Below are 22,159 nucleotides of genomic sequence, written 5' to 3'. Positions count from 1 at the left end.
GACCTTTCGACACTGACAGATGTTTTTTCTTGTAAGTGTTGTTAGGGCTGTCTCTACTCGCTGACCTCACCATATTTTAGGGAAGCCATTTTCCTAAGTTTTGTTTCTCAAATTCTGTTTACCCCATCCTGAGCTCCTCTCCGAGAATAAGATCACCCCGCCTCCTGTTTCTGTCACTTCCTGTTGTCCCTCTTGGACCTGGGAGGGGGAGCGGAGCCCACCCTTGGGTACCAGGGAGCTGGGCAGAGCTACCGCTGGAAGCACGTGGATCTTGAGCTGGGGGGAAGCCGTGACTTGAAGAAAAGGTCTGATGGGGACTCACAAGCCAGGAGTGTAACAAAGGACCCAATGTGTCTCTGTGAGAGAAACTTCTAGAATCTACAGGCATCGCATGCAGATGTGTGCCATGACTGTAGCTCATCAGACACTGGGAGTTCCCCGGGTGTGACCGGGAGGTGGGTCCCTCGCAGGTGACATCATGGCAGCCCGTGTGACCTGGACAAGTCACTGCCTGGGGCAGGCGGTTGGGAGTGATCATGTCAGAGGTCCTAAATCCACCAAAGTGTAGCTCACATCCCTACTCCGAGAGCGCAGACGCAGGATCTGTTCTGGAGGCAGGGAGAACGTGTTGGTATTTTAGCCTTGACCTGAAAGTAACCGCAAGCTCGGCTAGGAGACCAACCAGCAAGTGCCTGGAGGGGGAGGGAGTTTTGAGCCGCCGTTGCTGATCCCTCAGGCCCTGATCTGAGCCTGCTCTGGGCTCACTCCTCTGAGAGTGTCTGGGCTGGGGCTGTACCCCTGTCCTGGGATCACCTGGGGTGTCGGAGACTTGCCCAAAGCCACCCCAGAGCAGGTTTGACAACTGAGGTGGCGCTGGGTGTGTTGTTTGCAGCATAGACTGCACAATCGTGTATTGAATTTAGCAGAGTGGAGCGTGCTGGCCGGCTACTCCTGTGCGTGTTGGGTGACTTCACGCTCAAAAGCGTCCACAACAGTGTCTGTGACACATGAAGCACTCTGCAAGCATTCGCTGTTGCTAAAGTAACAAACACCCCAGCCATTCGGGTCTATGGGGGGGGGGAGAGCTGCCCGCTCTGGAAACTGGGCGTGTTTTTGTACCTGGACTTTGTTTTCCTGATGAGTTTACAAACCAGTTGGTCTTTGTTTGGCTGATCTCTTGGCTTACTTATGCGGGTAATTCCCTCTTGGGTCTGGGGAGCTCCGCCTTTTGTGGGGGGGGGGGGGCGGGCAGTGTTAATTGTGGTTCGTACAGCTAAATGAGACGTAACTGCCACATTTTCGGCCTGGCTCATGTGGCCCAAAGTGGCTCCTGGGTTTCCAGATTCTTGCACTAGCAATGCCTCTGCAAAGCTGCTTGGGTGGGAAGTGACGTGGGGGCCCCTCGGGGATGAGCAGAAACCTGAGCGGGGGGGAGTGACCCAGGGTGGTTGACTCACATTGTCACACCTGTGAAGGCGGCAGCAGTTTGGAGTTGGTCACTTCTCCAGTCTCAGAATGTTCTAGAAAAGCTGTGGTTCCAAGAAAACGTCAGGGCCCACACGTGCGTGCGCGTGTGTGTTCGTTCATGCAGTACCGCTGCTCTCCTTTTCTGCCCTTTGGGCTCTGGGTGGGGCTTGCTGACATCTCGGGACTGCCATCTGTCATTCCTTTTGCAGGAATGGGCTATGTTTATGCTCGGAAACTGCAGACCGCATTCATGTTACCTGCATTCTTTTATCTCTGATTAGGAGCGCTCGACTTTAATAGTAGCTGCAGTTCAAGGACCACTCCTAAGAATAGGAAAGCGAGAGGGCCTGTTAATCCAGTGAATTGCTGTGCTGAGGGTGGCCTGGAAGGCTGCATCCTTAATGTGGGGCCCGGCCCCTGACAGATCTTTTTAATGTCCCCAGACGGATGGGTGTGCTGAGTCAGAGCGGAGACCCCAGCGTGCCTTAGTTAACTCCGTGCATGTTGAACGCACCTGGGAGTTCACTGGAAGCACCTGTGAAGTTCAAGGAGGACTTTGTGTTCTCCGGGCCGTGGGCATTGCTGACATGTGGCCAGCACAGCCTATCCCAGAGTTCACAGAACCGGGTGTATCGCGGGCCTCCTGTCAGCGTGGGCAGCTGGGGACGTAGAGCGTTTTGGTGGCTTTCTGTGAGCGTTCTCTGTCCTGTAGGTAGCGTAACCTGGTGCCAGTGTAGTTCGAGGGTATCATCGTGTTTTTGTCTCTTCTGTCGTATCAGGGACCATAGTGTGTTCGAAACAGCGAATTCTCAGATTTGGTGAGCAGAACACAGTTGAAGGGAACGGTGAGGACCTTTTTTCTCTTGGCGTCTCTCCCTGAAAACACCGGTCCCCGTCTTCGAGGAGGCGACCTCTCATGTTGCAGGAGTTTGGTGGCTGGGCTGGCAGCTCCTGGGTGTGCCTGTGTGTGCCTGTGTGTGCCTGTGTGTGCTGAGTTTTCGGGGACCACGGCCAGACTCGGGTGGGTCGGCACTGGTGTTGTGTGATAAAGCCAGGATTCTCGACACGTCACACCCTGTGGGGGCCACCCCTCCACCCCAGCCGGGACCCCTGCGAGGGTGATCTGAGCTTCCCGAAGCATCACTGGCGTGAGATCCCAGACGATGTCTTGGGGCGGCCGTCCCCAGTATCATCAGCAGGTGTGAATCAGCCTCGTAGGGCCGCTATAAACGAGTACCACCCACCGGGTGGCCGAAAGCACAGAAATGCATTGTCACACGGTTCTGGGGGCCAGGAGTCTGAGCAGGGTGCCTACAGGGTTAGTTTCTTGTGCACACTGGGAAGGAAGGACCTCTTCCAGGCTTCTCTTCTTGGCTTGTAGATGATCATCCCCTCCCTGTGTCCTCACATATCATCCCTCTGTCCATAGCCCGGTGTCCCAATTTCCCCTTCTCATAAGGACCCCCCAGTCCTGTGGGACTAGGACCCACCCTGACGATGACGTGATTACCTCCATAAAGACCATGTCTCCAAATAAGGTCACATTCCGAGGCACTGGGGCGTCCGACTTGAATGTAATTTGGGGAGGCTGGGGGGACACGATTCAGTCCGTGTAACAGGGCACTCACCCTTGCTGTGACCATGGGCAGTCCGCTGAAAACGTGTGTGAATCCCTTTTGGGTGTTCTGATACGGACAAGCAGACCATAATACGCGGTCGGGGCTGCAAGGGTGGGCTTTCGGGAACCTGCCTTGCCGTAGAATGACATCTTGTGCCATTTGCACATGCTGTCCGGTCCGGGACATAAACATAGTGTCCAGACATATCCCACCTTCTCTGAGCCTCCCTTCCTCTGTCTGTTCTTTGTCTGGAGGGGGTTCCAGGGTATACAGCATCCCCATAAATTAGTTCAGAGTAGATTTTTTTTTTTAACATGTATTCATTTTTGAGAGAGAGAGGGATAGAGCATGAGTGGGGGAGGGGCAGAGAGCGAGGGAGACACAGGCTCCGGGCTCTGAGCTGTCCGTACAGAGCCCGATGTGGGGCTTGAACTCTCAAACCAAGAGGTCATGACCTGAGCCGAAGTCAGACACTCAACTGACTTAGCCGCCCAGGTGCCCCACTTAGAGCAGAGTTTTAAATGGCCATCACCTTGTCAGGAGTTCTTGAATAAGGATTTCACGTAAAATCAGCATCTTTCGGCATCGGCACGTGGTGAGCTGTGATTATCTAAACAGGTGGTTGTATTCATGTGAACCATCCGATGTTTGCCCTGTTTGTGAAGAACACTTCGCCGTGACAAAGATTCACACCTCTGGAAAATTCCCATGGGGAGCCGCCCCCTCTCCCCTGTTCCAGCATCCTCTCCACACCAAGAGATATTTTAGCCACAGTTCAGAACATTCTGGGCTACGATAAACGTAAAAACAGTATCGTTTACCCACCAAAGACTTGGAGAAACAGAACCGGGGGCCCCTGGGACTCGGGGGAAATAATTCAAGAAGACCATTTAACTCCAGGAATAATACTCCGAACCAGAAAGACAAAAGGAGCTATGGAGTGGCTCCCTTCTCGAATTCGATCGGCAAAAATGAATCTGTGTGACCTAGAAGTGTCACCCGATTCTCCTCCCCCATCTGACTGCCAGCTGGCCAGGCTCCTTCAGTTGCAGTCATGGATACAAAGCCCGCCTCCCCCCTCCCGGGTTTCCGCCACACCCCCCATCCTCCACATTAAAACTGTGCTCAGCAAGATAAATATTGCAAGCTGTTGCATTTCATTTTGTTAAGTAGCTACACGTAAGATTAAGATTTTCCTTTTTGTGGCTCGGGTTGAAGAGATCAGGTCTGGGAAGAACTTTTCAGTCGAGACTTTGTGGGGGCACCTGGGTGTCTCCGTCGGTTAAGCATCCGACTTCGGCTCAGGTCGTGATTGCGCAGTTTGTGGGTTCGAGCCCCATGTTGGGCTCTGTGCTGACCACTCAGAACCTGGAGACTGCTTCGGGTTCTGTGTCTCCCTCCCTTCCCCACCCCCCTCTGAAAAATAAACTTAAAAAAGAGAGAAACTTTGTGGACTTAGGGATGTTTGATTCCATCGTCTCATTTCCTTAAAACTGTCACCTGAGACAGTGCCGCGTGGGCTTACAGAGGCCTCCACGACTACAGCCTGGTGACTTCTCTTGTAGAGAAATGTTAGGGCGAGGTTTGGGTATTTGTAAAGATCCGGATGTAGAACATCCGTTGTCATAAAACAAACTTACTATTCTGTTCCCGAGGTCTGAGTTGAATTTCCTGCGTATCTGCTTTTGTGTAAGCAACGCCTCCTTTGGAATAAAGGAGGGGCCACCCCTCCGCACTGGGGACACTCCTGTCCCATGGTGCCCTGAAGTGTTGGCTCCTGAGACGGGAGAAGCGATAAGCCGAGTTGTGTCATGGGGCGTCTCTCAGGGCACCGGCCGCTTTCTCCCCTGGCCGGGCTGGGCCGTAGGTTTTGAGCAGAGCTGCTCAGGATTCTGTTCGGTTTGGTCCTCGACTGGCTTCTGTGACCCAGCCAGCGCCACACTTGGGAGGCTGAGCCTCCCTGCTCCTTTGGGCAGGCAAGCAGGTTCAGAGTGGGCTCTTAGCTCTTCCTAGTGTTAGAGATCATCTTTCCGGACACTTTGTTTTTGGAAATGAACAAAGGGTCCCAGCCGGCCAGCATTTCACATGCTGACTTTATCTCCAGCAGAACACCTCAAATCCCCCTCTCCCGCCGGCCTCTGACCTGGTCGGGCCATGCCTGTCAGCCTCTTCCAGTTTCTCCTCGGCCACCAGGTGGCCCGCACACCTCGCTGGGTCGTCTACCCCCAAGTGGGCGCTACGGAGGAGCCTTCTCCAAATCGATGTGTTCGGGTACGTGATGGGGAGGGCATTGTGTCAGGTGCTGAGAGAAAAGGGGAGGAGAGAGTCCCAGGACAGGACACTTCCTGGAGAAGGCTGAATTGGGGGTCAGGTGGGACAGCCAGGCCAAGAGTCAGCTGTGCTGCCCAGGGGCGTCCGTTGCCATGGCAACCCTGGCTTCGAAGCGGTGCTCAGAGAGGATGCTGGTCTTACTGAGCTGAGGAGATCCGACGAGGCATCGGCATCACCCCTGCTTTCAGCGTCGATGGACGAAACCAGCCCCTCACCCTCCACCCTGAACCGGGCAGGGGAGCCAAGGCACTGCCTCAGTGTGTTGGCTGCTTACAACGTGCTGATCAGAGAAGCCCCGAGAGTTCAGCTGTCCCTCTGCTGTGGTCACTTAAGGGGCCCAGGAAGAAGGCCCCGCCTCCAGCCCCATGCCTGCCGCTCAGAATCTCCATTCCGGAATATGGTGGGAAACGTTCGCTTTTTTCACCTCCCTCTCCAAGTTAGTGCCTCCTGAAAAGGTTGTGTTTTCCGAGGTCATCGGTGTTTCACAACGCACCATGCTGGGGGTCCGGGAGAATTGCACAATCAGTTCGGCAGGTGTACGTAGTCTTGAGCTTTGTGGTGGAAACCCTGACGTGCCTTTGCTCCGTTCCGTCTCTGCTCTCCTCTCCTTAGACGTTACTTCCCTGCCACGTTGTTTCCGTTTTCCTCACTATGGCTCATTCCTCACTGATGTGTCTTTAAACAAGAAGCAAGGGCGTAAGAGAAAGTCAACCTTCAGGGTGGCCGTGCCCTTCCTGCATCAGGGAGCCTCCACTGCCAAGCCCAGGCCCTAGGTGACAGGGCGGCCTGCCTGGGTTCCCTCTTCCCTGGCCGATCGTGTGCCTAAATCTAAACTTCTGTTGCTTTAAGGGTGAGTGGGAGGTACGGGTTCTTTTTGCATCCGGAGATGGAGGGAAAGTGCAGTGTGCCATCCTGAAATCGGCTCAGACCTTTCCTTCTGGAGGTGTCGAGCCTCATTGCCTCTAGGTTCTTGTAGAGCCCAACTGGGGGTTGAAATCCGTCAACCGGGCGAGTCCCTCAGCACAGCCACCCAGGGCTCTGGGGCCTGGGAAGGCCACGCAGGGTGTGCAGTGCCCTCTGCCGGCTGAAGGGCCCCATCACTGGGCGCCAGTCCTGCTCCTGGGAAGGACTGGACCAGGAGAAGGTCCGCCCCACACCTGTGGTTTCCCTTAGCTTTGCCAGCGAGCCAAGACCGCAGACGGCACGACCTCACGCGTGGATTCCGGAGTGCACAGCGTCCAGAGACCAGGCTGGAATCCTCAGGGGCAGCAGAGCAGTTGTGTCCCCTAAGGAAGTCCCCTCCTCTGGGCTGGCAGCCAAGGATTCAGGGCCTCCCAGTGGCAAGAAATCAAGAGGCAGAGGTCTTCAAAATCTAACATGAAGATTTGTAAAAATTCAAGACCTTATTGCAGTTCATTTAAAAAAAAATTTTTTTTTTTTTTACATTTATTCATTTTTGAGAGAGACAGAGAGACAGAGAGGAAGACACAGAATCCGAAGCAGGCTCCAGGCTCCGAGATGCCAGCACAGAGCCCGACAGGGGCGGGCTCGAACTCACAAACCGCGAGATCATGACCTGAGCTAAGGCTAAGTCAGACGCTTAGCCGACCGAGCCACCCGGGCGCCCCTGCAGTTCATTTATTTGTTAACCAATTCCTATAAAATTGTCCTTATCAGACATTTCGATTCAAGTGCAATCCATCTGTGTTGGAAGAAACCAAACAATCCAGACCTCCTTAAAAGTGTTACATGTTCTCTACTCTCCACCCTCCTGCCCTCCCCACCCTCCATTCCATGGGCTGTTTTAAAATTAATTTATCTTTAATCTCTACACCCAGCGTGGGACTCAAACTCACAACCCCAAGATCAAGAGTCACATGCTCTTTGAACGGAGCCAGCCATAGGCTAACGTGTAGCACACTCTCCACTAACACAGGTAGCTGTCCCCAGGTGACGCCTGCCTTGGTTGACCCCCAGGGTCCAAGCCCTTACTGGTCGTTAGTTATCCCTGCTTTTACTCTGCCCTGGACCACAGCAAGCATACACAGGGCTTCTCACAGGCTGCGGACAGTACCCTCGGGTTACCTTGGGGGCATTGGAGAGGCCACCCCAAAAGCCTCAACCACGGCCAAGGCCCCTCTGCAGGCCTTTCATGAGAACTTTCGGACGTCCCGGATGCTTCTTGTGTAGGATGCTGACTTTTCCTCACTCGGATGCAACATCCTGCAGTGGTTTCTTATGTTCGGTACGGAGCGGGGAGATGAGCTGTCTGGTCACCGCAGAACTTCCTCTGTTCACAGAGAACTTGAGGCCTACGCCCTTCATGCTGTCCACGCAGACTTCCCCGCTCCAGGTCAAGATTGTCATGCCAAAGGAGGGCAGGGTCAGAAAATTAGGAAAGGAACAACTAACCCGTGTGTCTACAGTTCCTCGGTCTCAGCACCGTGGGAGTAAAAGTTGGCGTTCTGCATTTCTTAATTTAAATGAAAATGTGTTTCCTCACCTTTTCTTGTTTTGTTTGCTTTTGTTCCTAAAGGCTATTTTATTACGAAAATGAATATATTAATTTTGAAGCATACTTGTAAGTCAAGGGCTTTAAAAATGTGTGAAAATCCTGAACGCGGTGCGTCTCCTTTTCCTTCAGCTTGGGTAGACCAACACTTAGTTTTCATTATAACACAAAACAACCAATTAAGAAAATCATGAATCGGTTCCGTTCTTGGCGATAGTTTGTTAGCACGTGAAAATCTTGAGAATTTTTGAGTTTGACATTTAACACCAGGAAACGAATTTCCACGTGCTAACAACCCAAGCTGAAGGACCCGCTCGGCATCCTCGGCCAGGGAGCTGGTCTGAGCAGAAGAGTGCCTTTGACACCTGCTCCCTCCTGGCGGCAGCCTCTAGCCTCACGGGCCTCGCCCGTGGGCAGTGGGGTTCTTCATGCTAGAAGACTGCTTTCTAGGTTTGTGACCTTCCCAGCTCTTTGGGCTACATGGTCTTTGCCCGAATATTTTGCTGGGGGTTGGATGGAAAGAAGAAAATTCCAGGCCCACAATTCCTGAGCCTCGCATCCAAATTGTAAAAAGCTTTCAAAGCTTTTTCTTCCGTAAATGTTTATTTTTGAGAGAGAAAGAGAATGAATGAATGCATGAATCCGAAGCAGGCTCCAGGCCCCCAGCTGTCAGCACAGAGCCTGACTCGGGGCTCAAACTAACGAACCGTTCTATCGTGACCTGAGCGGAAGCGGGACCCTTAACCAGTGAGCCACCCAGGCACCCTTCAAAACTTTCTTTCTTTTCTTTCTTTTGTAATCCATTTGGCAGCGGATTTTGACCCGGCCTGAAGTGTTGAGGATAATTTTTGCATCCTGTATGGTGGAAATCTTAATGGTTGATTTGGGGGTCCACAGTAATATGGCGTGAGCTCTGTATTGCCTTTTAAAAACCGAAATGCATCTGACTTCTGAAGCTTGCCAGGCCCCTGGGTGTTGGAAAAGCATGGCGGACCTGTGCTAATCAAGCTGTCTGTGCACCTTCTGTCTGAAGATGTGTGGATGGGACCCTTGGAACGGACTGAGGGCATGTGACCAGGGTGTGACCTTGTCACCCTAGGCTTGGCTCCTGGGAGTTACCTGGGGAAAGATGAACGGCCTTGCCAAACAATGTACAGGTCTGGCTTCAGAACCAGAGTGAACCTTCAGTGTGTATCAGAAGGTCCTGCTGGTTACCTCTGGGTCACAGGGAGGGGGCTCTCCGAGTCACCTGTGTCCCTTGTTATATGCCACGTGATGTCTGAGCCATGGGTTTCCCCTTTCAAAATTGTTTTTATTTATTAGAGAGAAAGAGAGAACGAGAACACGAGGGAGGGCAGAGAGAGAGGGAGGCACAGAATCTGAAGCATGTTCCAGGCTCTGAGCTGTCAGCATAGAGCCCGATGTGGGGCTCGAACCCATGAACCATGAGATCATGACCTGAGCCGATAACCGACTGAACCCCCCAGGCACCCGGGTTTCCCCTTTGACAAAAACCTAAATATGCCCCAAAGCTACTGAACAAAAACAATCAAGGAGCACTAGTAGCTTTGAGACACTTACAAAATTGACTTCAGTAAGCTGATTTCCCACAAGTTGATCATCTCCCCCCCCCCCCCCCCCCCGCAAAACTTCATTTTCTTCCTTAAAATGCAGTTCGAATGCTTCTGTTAATTGTGGTGTTATGTCAGCCATTTGACCAAAGGCTAGGCCAGTGTTTTTCCTGCTGTCCCCTGACCCCTGTAGAACATTTGTCTTGTCTCGATTTCAGTTGGCTCTCCAGATAAGAGTCTACTAAACAAAAGCCAGATCCCCTGATCAGAGGACTCTCTCCAGCTCTCTTCCCCAGAATGGAATCTGTTGTTCCCGTTTGGCCTCCAAAGATGGTGGAACAGGTCCTTTTGCGATAGCCTGAAGAACAGCGACTTTACTGGGTCTCCATGAAGAGCCAGAGAGGGCTGTCTGGGCAGTTGTCATTGTTGGGCCAGCATCGTCAAGGCTCTAGTAAAACGTGCTGACCTTGCCCCCCAACGTGCTGGATCCACACCACACACAGGGTCCTTGCCTGTGCCAGCAGGTGCGGTGTGCTGCCCTAGCCTGATGGGTACCGCCCTCCCGGGTCACTCACAGGCTAGTGGAGCCTTGTAGGATGGGGTGAAGGAAACCTGAGGAGTGCTGCTGTTCCTTTAGGGACCCCAGGCTGGGGAAGGTGGGAGCCTTCGCTGCCGGGACTGCAGGGGGCCGTCTCTCCTTACCTTGGATGATGCCAGCCTCTCGGCCCCTTGGCAGAAATAACAGTGCAATATACTTGGAGGGCTCCAAGGGTCCACTCAGGATTTGGCAGCTCTTGCTTGACTGTGATAATAGTGATTCGTTAGTATATCCTGAAACTTGGTCTGTCTTTATAAACATAATGTCTAAGTAGGTTTCATGAAAAGAGTTGAAGGCAATCGCCATGGTTTTAGGTGAATTTTCATTGTGAAAGACATCAGTTACTTTGTGTAAATTTCTTCGTCTGCCTAGTGTTTATGGAGACTAGGAATCGGAATAAAGAAACAGAGGGCATCTTAAAAACTTGTGATTTTAAGAAGGTAAATGAGTTGGGGTGCCCGGGTGGCTCAGTCAGTTGAGTCCCAACTCTTGATTTCAGCTCAGGTCATGATCTCACAGTTGGTGGGTTCAAGCCCCGAGTTGGGCTCTGCACTGACAGCAGGGAGCGTACTTGTGACTCATTCATTCATTCATTCATTCTCTCTCTCTCTCTCTCTCTCTCTCTCTTTTTCCCCCTTCCTCCCCCTTCCTCCCTCTCTCTCCCTCTCTGCCCCTTCCCCGCTTGTACCTGCTTTCTTTCAAAATAAATAAACATCAAAAAAAAATGTAAATGAGCAAGGACTAGGTTGTAGTGTTTTGGGTCCTGGCAGGTGGGTTGCTAATGGTCATGTTTGATAAAATCAATCTGCCCATATTTTAGACCTCATTGGATGGGGGAAACATCCATTTCTCTTGTACTCGGTTTTGGGTGTTTGTTTTGTGTTTGATGTGCAAGCAGGTGGTTATAAAATGAAGTGTTCTTCTTCCTGTTCGTCCCCCCCTTTGAATTCTCGAGTTTCTCTTGGAAATCCACGTGGAGTAAACCTCCCATCCTCACTGCTCCCTTCTGGCAGTAACGAGAATCTATGTACCTTTCTCGTGCAGGCATCTTCCCTCTTCTGAAATGAGCCAGATTCACTGACACCAAACCTCTCAGCCCTAGATCATCTCTCCTCTCCAGCTAAAATGAAAGGTCAAGTAGACCTTCCTGTGGTTTACCCTGCAATTTTAGGATCTCCCTTCCTGGGGCAGAATGCAGTGGTTTTCTCGTAAGGTTTGGCAGTGGGATCCTACTTCTACAAACACCTGACTTCCCTTCTGACGTTTCTTTAGTTCCACTGAGGTGTCCCTCCCAGCCTCAGCTGGAGGGAGTGGTATCCATGGCTGGCTCCCGCATGCCAGGGGCTGGCTCACCAAAGGAGGAAGGCCACGCGCGGCCCTCTGAAGCCCGCTGCTTTGCACGGAATATTGTCACACGCATTCCACTCCCCTTGGGAACGTAAAAACATCCCTTTTTCACGAATGCAGATCCCGCTCACGCAACGGTCATTCCACATACTTGTTTCTAGAATATTCTAGAATGCTACTTCCATCCACGACAGGCACCACGGCCATAGCCTGAGCAAAAGAGGGACCCATCCCCCTCTCCTTTTTCTCCCCTCTGTGCACCCTGATTTGTTGTGAAGCATTGATGAGATGGTGTCGGCTGCCGATTGTGGTGATAAATTCAGGGGCCGAAAGGGGCGTGATCTGTGAGCAGAGACATAGAAATGAAGACAGAGCTTGGCTGTCAGAGCGGGCACTGCCCGGGGAGCCCAGGGCCGGTGTGCGGGGGGCACGGGGTGCTGGTGGTCTCCACGGACCCCAGCCGGAGACCCTGGCTCGCAGCTCTGCCCTGAAGAAGGCCTGTCCCTGCCGTCGGGAAGGAGGGTTGTGTTAATTAAGTCCTCATAAGTAGCTTGCTCCTCGGGAGAGCCAAGGAGGAAAATGTCACATTTCATACATTCTTGCTTCAAAGAGATACCGAGGGGAAAGAACGAGGCTCCGCACATCAGCGGTCACTGCCACGAGATCCTGACCAGACTCTGCCTGGTGGCTGTGTGACTCTGAATTCGCCGTCCACATGGGTGGGTGCCACAGCTGGAGGGGCCCCCACGGAAGGGCCAGCCCCCAGCCCGAAAAATATCCAGACAGGAGTCCTTTGCCCCTTTCCTTCTTTTTTTCTTTTGGTAAATAATAGGACACAGGCTATTTGTGTAAGCGGATGTCTGATCTTTCCTTTGATTGCATAATCGAGATCCTACTTATCAATTTTTCAGGACGCCATCTAATTATACAAATTAAAATTCAAAGGAAAGCAAAAAGAATGATTACGCCTCACTTGGGCGTAATGGAAGGAGGAGGGTGTGAAACCCGGCTTGCCTCGGATGATAATGCTGTCATTTTTCATCTCCAAGGCACTTCACAAATATTAACTAATTAATTCTCTCACCCCTTGGCTAACACGAGGTTCTGTCTTCATGCCAGCGTCGAGGGCAGGGGCCGCACTGCAGCTCGGTGATCAGAACTCTGGCAAATGAAAATTGCCCGCCGAGCTCTGGGGCTCGAGGCCACCTTTCCCTCTGCTTGGGACTCCCTTCTCCCATTGGTTTGAGTTAGGAACCACACCCCCCCCTTCCCTGCCTTGCGTTGTTGCCTCTCCTAAAGCCCAAGGAAAGTGAATTGTTATAACATAACATGACCGCCACACCTGTCCCACCTGCTTTGGGACCACCTTTGTCTCCCTAGCCCAGTATGGCCGGTTCAGGTTTGGGGAACTCTCCGGGTTTGAAGTTCAGGTTTGGGGAATTCCCCGGGTTTGAAAAGGGTTTAGTATCTCTGGGATGTTATGTTAATTATTTATGTCATTAGAAATTGTGCTTCTTTCCTAGCTCTTTAAAAAAAAAAAACAAAAAAAACCGTGTAATTATTGCCATAAATCTTTGAGGTGCGCCTCATTGCTGGGAAATTAGCCATTAACTACCAGGAAGTCTGCTTTCTCATAGTCAGACCTGTATTCTGACCTTTGATAAAGTAACTCCCAGCGTTTTGCATAATTGATGACCATACATCATAATCCTCATTATTAACCCTGGAGCCTCACTCTTGTCTCCTGTCCCCCCTCATTTGCTGGGTAACTGAGGACAACTTTCTCTGACCGTGTTGTTAAAGTAAGACCACCGCAGTGAGTCGAGAGCTCGGACGTTGCGGGGTGCAGACCGTGATTTGTGGCCTCAACTGGTACGTCGGATGAGGAGGAAATGAGGGTCCGGTCCCCCCCAAGACACACACCCTCCACAGACAAGCTGGCCATCAGCCTGCCATTCTTCAGGTGGCTCGTGGCTTTCCCTCTGGAGAGCCCCACAGACCCCAACCCACACGGGAGACCCTCCTCTGCTGCCTCGTTTCTGCCAGAAACACCGGGCACGCCTGGACAGGTGCGGGTGCGGTCTCCGTTCCCCGGTGTCGCGGCCGGCAGCCTGGACCCTCCCATCGCCGATACCGTCTGTGGCCTGGACGCCCCTGGCCCAGGCGGTTAGGTGGCCTGTGACTTCCTGCCCCGTTCTCGTGCGGTGGGGTCGGGGGCTTGCGTTGTGCTGAGCGGTGGCCTTGACTGCTGACCCCAAAGGGCACTTTGGGGAAACTTTGTAAACTGCCTGGCAGAAGGCGTGGACAGAGGCTGTCCCGTAGCCACGGCTGGGTGTCTGTCTTAGTGCAGGTGGGCCTGGGACCCCCTCGCCGGTCCGGGTGGGTCTGGAGTCGGCCCCTCTGCGTTCACAGAAGTACAGGGCAAGGCCCAGCTGGCTGTAGTGTGGTCTTTGGCCTCGGAGCACAAATAACTACCATTCACGTTGTCAGCGATTGGTGTTTACAGCCCGAAGTTAAAAGCGAGGGTTCTGGATGCTGCCGTTTACTGCTTTCAGAGACCAGTAATAATGCTCCCTTCCTGTCCAAGTCCGAGGGCAGGAGAGCAAGTGCTGGTGGCAGGTCCCCTTATAGAAAGTGGCAGTAAAACCCTGAATGACTGTTGTCCTGTGCCCCCAGGGTGTCCAGAGAGTAAGGATTCTTTTCTCCTTGTTTCAGGGTTCATAGTGGCGTAATGCCCGCAGACTCCTGCGCGTTCCCCTAAGTTCTTAGAGGACCGCTTTGCCTTTTGAATCAGAGAGTTGCAAAGTTCGATAAAGAATGGCCCTTGTGGATAAGCACAAAGTCAAGCGACAGCGATTGGACAGAATTTGTGAAGGTAAGAGCCAGCGTGATTGGCGGTTTGTAACCAAAGGCGCGTAGTCCCGCCCTCGAACCCTCGCCCCGCTCACCGCTGACTGCTCACCGCTGACCGGTGGGGGAACTGGTTCCCTGTTGAGACTGCGCCCCGCCCCCCCTCCAGCCAGAGATCCCCCTGCCCGTGTCCTGAGCTGTGGTCAGTAGACCTGACCTTCGAGCAGGGGTGCCCAGCTCCCAGGGTGTAGGGGTGGGGCTAGGAGAGCTGGGGAGGGAGCGGCCCTAGGTCTGTTTCTGGCACACCCCTCAGGTCATCCTGAGTATGACAGACGCTGCGTAACAAACAGGATCATCTTTTTTCACTTTCTGAGGTTTCCGGACTCTTATCTGTTTCGGATTAAGGTATTTACAGTGATGAATTCCAAGATATTACTGAAGAGTCCGTGCATTGTCTCTCATTACGTGTTCACATCCCTGGTATCTTTGAAAATGTCTGGAAGTGTTTTATTCATGAAAGGAAAAATAAACATAATTAAAATCTAATGGAAACCTGGGGACAGACCTCTGCGATGTTGATTAAACACCATCCCTCCCTAATGAGGGAGCGGTAAGAAATCCAGAGCGCGTGGCCCTGGGCTTGGAGTTGAGTGCTCCTCGCCAGCCTCGTCCCGGCTGCCGACTGGGCTGGCTCGGCCTGGTTACCGGTGACTTGGCTGCGACGTGTGTCACACAGGTCGTGGAAGGGAGCCCCCCGGGCAGGATGGGCTCAGCAGCACCCCCTGGGCTCGCACACTGGTTGGCCCACCAGCTGCCCCGTATGGAACGGTTTGTCCTGAAAGCAGAGGTGACTCCAGCCACGTGGGGTGAAAGCATCAAAGACGTGTTGTGTGACCGTATGCCCGGCAAGAGCTCTGTGACACGAGAGGGTAGTGGTGCTGACTGTCCCCCACACCCCTGAGGTTCTGCTGCTGTGCAGGGGGCTGGAGATTTAAAGGTTTGGTTTTGTTTTTAATAAACATGCCAAAACGTTCAAACCTCCAGAGAGATCGGTAGGGTAGTAGAACGGATGCTGATAGTCCCTTCAGCCGCATTTGCCAGTTGATGAGATTGGCCATCGTTTGCTTTCTTTTTATAGCTGTAAAGATAGAGATACGTTCGTGTATGAATGGATGGCTGGGCTTTCCAGAACCATGTAGAAGAAAGTTGCAGGTGCAGCGGTTCGCTCCCAAATACCTGCGTGGCCTATGTGCCCTTTTAGGACGTCTCCTGATGTAAACACAGCACCGTAATCACGCCCAGGGGACCGGACCACACCGCAGTGTCCTGATAACAGACGGCGCACTCACGCTGCCCCCGTGCACGTGATTCGTGCGGGTGCTTGTTCGTGCAGGAACTCCTCAAGGGTCGCACCCTCCATTTAGTGGTCTTGTCCTTGGTCTCCTTAGCCTACATAATTTTTTGAAAGCCTGTCCGACTTTCAGAAGCATGACTAGTCATGGAAGAGCCCAGACCGACTGGTTGGTCGTGTCCCAGACTCTGGCTTCCACCCGATCGCGTGGGGATTTAGTCAGTTTACTTTTCGACCTCTGGCGGAAAGGTGCTTCATTTGAGGTTACTGGGTCTCCTGTTCTAAAAAGCCTTTAGTGGATCAGCTTTCCGGCGTTCATGTCCTTGATGCCTGTGGTGCGGATTCCACCCGTTCTACCGTATTTATCTAGACGTACCGCATCGGAGACAAAAATGGGATTGGAGAGCCAGTGGCCTGTCCCCTCTGCGTTTTCAGGGCTGTTGGCAAGGGCAGACCATGATGGTTTTCTCAGACCCTCTCTCCCCAGCATGGTTCACCCACCTGCCGCCCACTTTTTATCACCGAAATTTCAGCGTCTGCTTCACCTGTGAACGGCATTCCTGAGATCAGTTAAAGCTACAATTTTTTGAAATTTCTCAATAGGCACCATCAAGACAGACATTTGAAATTCAGTTACTCGGGTGTTACTTGTAACCCACGATCCCAAACGCTCGTTTGCTGTCCCGTTAAGTACAACAGATGTTCCAAGGTGCTCCTTTGGTGACCCTTGCATTTGTACACCGAGTTAACATTTTTCCAGGCCGGGTCAGGTGCTCACGGCCCAGCTGCTACCAGTGAGGCACAGAGGAGGCGGTATGTGTGCCCCTTATTTGGCCTTTCCCTCAAATCGGTTCCGTGGATCCAGTCATTTCCCCCTGTGTCTCCATCCCTGGCTTTGGGTTGTCTCCAGTGTCTGTTCTAGAAACCCGGTCTACCTGCTCTTGAACATTCTATTTGGGAATCCAGAGAGCCCAGCAGACAGTCTTCTCCTTCTCCCTGCCAGTGCCCTACCCCCAGGACCACGTCTGTCTCTGTCTCTGTCTCTCTGTCTCTCTCTCTCTCTCTGTCTCTCGTTGTTTCTGATTGTTAGGTTAAAAGCATGAAGTTGTTTCTGTGTTGTAGCCACTCTGGGCTCATAGGGGCTTTGCCTTGGCTTCTTCGTTTCTTTGGTCTCTGGGAACAAACCTCCTTCAGGTTTCGGTCCTCTCTCCTGCCGCCAGACCCCCGTGCAAACCCCAGCTGCAGGATCCCTTTCCAGACAGGCCCTCCTGGGTCCGCCTCCAGCCCCCTGTCTCTTCAGTGAACACCTTTGTTCCAGCCTAGCCTGTCTGGTGGAATCTGAGCCTCACCCCTGCACAGAACCCCTACCTGCCTTCCCAGGCCCAGCCCGTTCCTCCTGGAAACCTGAGGGTCTCTGTCCTCCTGAACTTCAATGTCCTGTGGCCACTCCTAGCCACTCTGCCCTCTGGGGTTCCGAGTTGAAGCCAAGGGAAGACCGGGTGGAAGGCAGAATCTGACTCAGGCCGCGTCTTCCCGTCACCCCCACCCCCGCCACGGGATGTTTGTTCGAGATGGAAGCACAGTGCAGAGTATGGCTTTGCTTCTCACCAGCCAGTCTTTGGGACTCCATCCAAATCAGTTGGAATAATGGCCTTTCAAGCTGACTTAGAAGCCAGATTTTAATTTTTCTTTTTAAAGGAACCGTTCTATTTTGATATTGATAATTTGTTCTCCGCTCTTGCCGATGCCTGGTCTCAATCCCAGAGTGCTGTTGTGTCAGGGTTAGTATGGAGTAGGGTCTGATAACAGGGACTGGTCAGAGCTGGGCTGCAACGGCAGTCCCATCTTTTCTGATGGATAGTTCCAGTCTTAGTTTCCCCCTCCGTTAAGTTTGCTGCTGGCATAACTGATACATCGCATTCGTGAATTGGACCGTCGGAGTTTCAGTATGTTACATCTAGACACAGCTGGTGTGATTTTCCCCAGATATTTGTTGGTCAGAGAAGAGGGCTTACTATCTCTCGGCATCACCAAAGTAACCCAGGAAAGCGTTTTGCGGAAAGCATTTTCTGGGTTTGTAGAAGTGTAATATACCAGAATGGCTCTGCCGATGACATTTTGTCGGAACATCTTATTGTGGGTTACGGTAGAATAAATCACCAAACGCCATCCTCCCCTGTGGCTATGGAGAATGTCATTTGACAAAAGTAGATATTTCATTTTACTTTATTTTGTTCAAATGTCTCACGCACGTGGAAAAATGGTCCTAATGATCGCATCCGTTGAGCTGTGATTAGTGCCCTCCTCATACCATAACTCAGGAGTGGGCTTTCCCCCTTCCTCTGCATGTCAAGAAGAAATGACGTGAACCTCCCTTTGAATAAACAGCCCTGTTTGACATTGCTTACCTCTAGGATGTCCTCACGAGCAGAGGTAAAAAGTGAGAAGGTAGGTTCGTTGAATGGATACTGGGAAAATAGAGACCAACTGACATCTGTTAAATACAGGAGTAATTACAAATTCTGGTAATTTTTTAATTAAAAAAAAATTTTTTTTAATGTTTATTTTTCATGTCTTTTGCCCATTTCTTCACGGATTATTTGGGTTTTGGGTGTGGAGTTTGTTTAAAAAAAATTTTTTTTACATTTATTTATTTATTTTTGAGAGACAGAGCACAAGTGGGGGATGGGCACCCCAAGTGTTGACTTTGTTTAATGTTTACTTTTGAGAGAGAGAGAGGGGCAGAGCACAAGCGGGGGATGGGCAGAGAGAAGGAGACAGAATCCAAAGCAGGCTCCAGGCTCTGAGCTGTCAGCGCAGAGCCCGACATGGGGCTCAAACTCACGAACCGTGAGATCATGACCTGCACCAAAGTCAGACGCTTAACTGACTGAGCCACCCAGGCGCCCCTGCCTTTTTCGGTCTTTAAAGCGTATGTAGCACTTTCTACAGAAACAGCATCGAAGCTGGCCATCTCTAGGTAGACCACAATCATTTCTAATAAATACCCGTAAACAACCCCAAAATGTGGATTTTAAAAGGGGGATTTATAATGTTGCTGTACATTATAATTGTATGTTTGGATTGGGCAATTATGCATGTTTCCAGTAATTATGTGATTAGCGATAATTACGTTAGCTGTGTAAATATACAATAGTCAACTAGACTCGACTTTAAACTCCAAAAGCATAAATGAACATGTTACTGCCATGTGCTCATGTAAAGGAAGGGAGCGAGGTCAAGTTGAAGCTTTATGGAAGTTATTTGCAAGGGATAAAAATCCACATTTCCCCTTTATCTGGTGTGGTTTTTAGATAAACTCCTCCCCCGGGGTGCCTCTTGTCAACTAGGGGCTGGGCTCGTAGAATTGCCCACACTCAGGCCCTCGCTTTCTGCAGGTGGGAATCGGGTTAAACGTTGTATTTCTCTGTTCTCCTCATCTATAAGATACAGACATCAGCTTCTCTCTGAACTTGTCTGCGTGCGGAAGGGGCTCTGACTGCAGCTGGCAGATGTCCTTTAACTCCCTGTGTGTCTAACAGCAGCGTGTCCGGTCCGCTCGTATCCACCCGTGCTTTGGGGGTGTGGCGCATTTGGCCGGTGGCTGGTGTTTTAGCGGCCGCCCCACCCCAGTGGATTTTTGCTCTTGCTCCAGACAGACCCCTGTCTGTGTCCATGTTGATGATCAAACCTCCTAAGTGCCCTGGAGCCACCTGGCTTATCTTCCCAACCTGCTTGGATTTGAGTGCCTTTCCTTGGGTCACCGCGCCTTTAGGAAAGGCTGTCTGCTTTCAGGCTCAGTAAACCCCTCCCAGGAACCAGGGTTCCGACGGACCCAGGCCCAGTCTCCTTCCAACAGAGTAGGTCCAAGGACAGCAGAACAGTCCTGGCTGTGAAGAAGCGGAGAGCTCAGCCCACAGTTCCCCCCACAAATTCGGAGGATGTCCCTGGGCCTGGGTAGGTCCCAACACCGCCCAGTGTCCTTACAGGCATTTGCGGGGACGATGGCACCAGAACCCCAGAATATACTTTGGTGCCAGCTTTTTGTGCTGTGACTTCTTTTTCAGGACCTACAGGTGATGTGCTGTGAGATGAGACCCTTGTTTCTGATCAACTCATACTCAGTTCACCAAACCACGATGTTAGGAGCATCCTGACGTTAATGGGACTCGTGCTCTAACAAAGCTCAGGGTTTGGGGCATGCCGTCTGCCTCCAGAGAGGCCTTCGGTGCCCCTCTGGGTCCAGGCAAGAACTTGGCTCAGCACCACCAGCCGAGCTGTGAGGTACCGGGAGGGGATGTCTTCCGGGAACCGATGTGCGTGCACCTGGTCACAGTGGTCTCCCTCTTTTGTCTCATTACTTGCTCCTCGGGGGGCTGGGCCATCCATGGGCTTGTTTCCCATGTCCTGCTGGGAGAGATGTGTGTGCCAAGAGAATCCTTCCCATTCACACCCCGGAATGGGTGAAACAGCTTCTCGAAGCAGGGTGGATCGTCGGTCTTTACACCTGCAAGGTCTTGGCAGCCCATCTTCCGACTGCCCCCGGGCACAGCTGGCTGAGCCAATGCAGAGTGTTGCCAGGCACGTCAGATAGCGGGCGGCAGGTCCTCTGCGCTCTTAGCTTGGTGCCTCCGCGCGCAGACCGTTGCAGGTGAGCGCCTATGCTTTGGCCTGGGCGTGGGTTCGGAGGTCCTCCCGGTGACCCTGTACGCCTGTCAGCTTTCCCCATCGCACAGGACGTGCCTTGAGGGCAAGGACTGGCTGTCCATGGAGTCCTGTTGTCCTGTACAGTCACACCCATCTGGTCCCTTCACAGCCTATGTGTTGAAGGAACAGGCACATGGTGGAGAAAAGGACATGTCGGAGGGACAGGGCTCCATCACCTTGAGTGAGAAAACCAAGGGCTGTCTCTGCCAATCGATGCATCCCCTGGATTGCTTTGGTAGTGTACTCCCCTTATAGGGTAGATTTCTTTGGATTTGGAGACCAAGAGACCTCGAGTGAACCGAAGAAGTTTCCTGGAGGTGCGGGTTACTTGAGCTGGACCCTGGTGGATGGACGTGACTGGGGCATCTCAAAGCCAAGAGGAAGGAATTCTGGAATATTGGGAACCCAATACAGATTAAGTCACATAAAATACAGAGTGTGATGGAGTGAGGGGTGGCACCGTTGAGGTGGGTTAGGGGGTTACCCGAGATGCTAAGATTTTGTGGGATTTTTGCTCTTATCGGAGGTTTTTACAGAGAGGAAAGAAGAAAGTGGTTTTTGTTCTAGCACCTGCTGAAGGCAAATCCTGTGCGGGTCAGCTTTCCTGGTAGATTTTTGTCCTGTGGCTTGCCCAGGCCTGCATCCCAGCCCAGGGCTCCAGCTCATACTTAGTTTCAAAACCTGCCCTAAAAGAGGAATGGATTTTTACCCCCATCACAAGAGGCAGTCAAAGCTAATTTTCATAATACAGCTGTTAGTAAGTTTCATAATCTAGGGACACCCGAGTGGCTCAGTCGGTTGAGAGTCCAACTCTTGATTTTAGCTCAGGTCATGATCTCACCGTTCGTGGGTTCGAGCCCAGCCTGCTTGAGATTCTCTCTCTCTCCGCCTCCCCCTCCCTCCCTCAAATAAACTTTTTTTTTAAAAGAGTTTTATAGGCTAGTTAAGAAATCAAGTTCTGAGCAATGTGCAAGCCTTTGTTTTCATTTAAAATGGCTAAGTCTTGGGACACCTGGGTGGCTCAGTTGGTTGAGCGTCCGACTTCCGCTCAGGTCATGATCTTGAGGTTTGAGAGCTCGAGCCCCGTGTCGGGCTCTGTGCTGACAGCTCGGAGCCTGGAGCCTGCTTCGGATTCTGGGTCTCCCTCTCCTTGCCCCTTGCCTGCTCTAGCCCTTTCCGTCTCTGTCTCTCTCTCAAATAAACCATTTTAAAAAATTAAACAATGATAAACGGCTAAGTCTAGAGTTCCTTGAAGGCTGGGACTGTTTACATGGCAGCTCATCTTGGAAGGGTAGGTTTGGTTACACAGCCCCGTTTCAGGTCTGGGGTTTTCTTCCGAGGGCATTCAGTGCTGTGTCAATCCCCTGATGACTGAAATGCTGTCTGGCCATTCTCGTTTTCTCTTTGCATTCATGAGAATGTACATACAGGCTGCCTTGAAACTCTTAGTTACTATTTCACCAGTGCACTTGGGTCCCCCGCCCCCTGCGATTGAGATCAGCCAAGGAAGTTATTTTGGTAGGGGCCCTGCGGGAACAGAAGGGACAGAAAACTTTTCTAAAGGCAGGAAGCTGTTCTTCAACATAAATCCTAAAACACTTGACAGAAACAAACAACCAACACAGCCTGTACACATTCAAAAGTAGGAAGCAGGATGTCCTAAGCCCATCTTTGGCCCTGTTTCTGCGGGAAAATAGTGCGTAACCCACCGACCTCTGCCGTGTCCCCCAGGAGATGCCGCCCGTGGAAGGCAGAGGCGTGGGCGCTGCCGTGGCTTCCGTCCTGGGACCCAGCAGGCACAGGGGA

At 51.9% G+C, this 22,159-nt stretch overlaps 1 protein-coding gene across 4 annotated transcripts in view; it reads left to right on the top strand.

The window, feature by feature from the left end:
* Positions 1-22,159, top strand: part of CTBP2 (C-terminal binding protein 2) — a 161,669-nt gene that overhangs the window by 97,468 nt on the left and 42,042 nt on the right. For all 4 annotated transcript variants that reach the window (XM_086681123.1, XM_086681124.1, XM_086681125.1 and 1 more), the window contains one exon: positions 14,161-14,320. In XM_086681123.1, coding sequence (XP_086537249.1) covers positions 14,263-14,320 — 58 coding nt within the window. In that variant the 5' untranslated portion in view covers positions 14,161-14,262. The remainder of the gene's footprint in view (positions 1-14,160; positions 14,321-22,159) is intronic.

This window comes from Puma concolor, chromosome D2, assembly GCF_028749965.1.
Source record: "Puma concolor isolate L17-30 chromosome D2, mPumCon1.1.hap2, whole genome shotgun sequence".
NCBI classification, from domain to species: Eukaryota; Metazoa; Chordata; class Mammalia; order Carnivora; family Felidae; genus Puma; species Puma concolor.
This window is presented reverse-complemented; position numbering and strand designations above follow the sequence as displayed.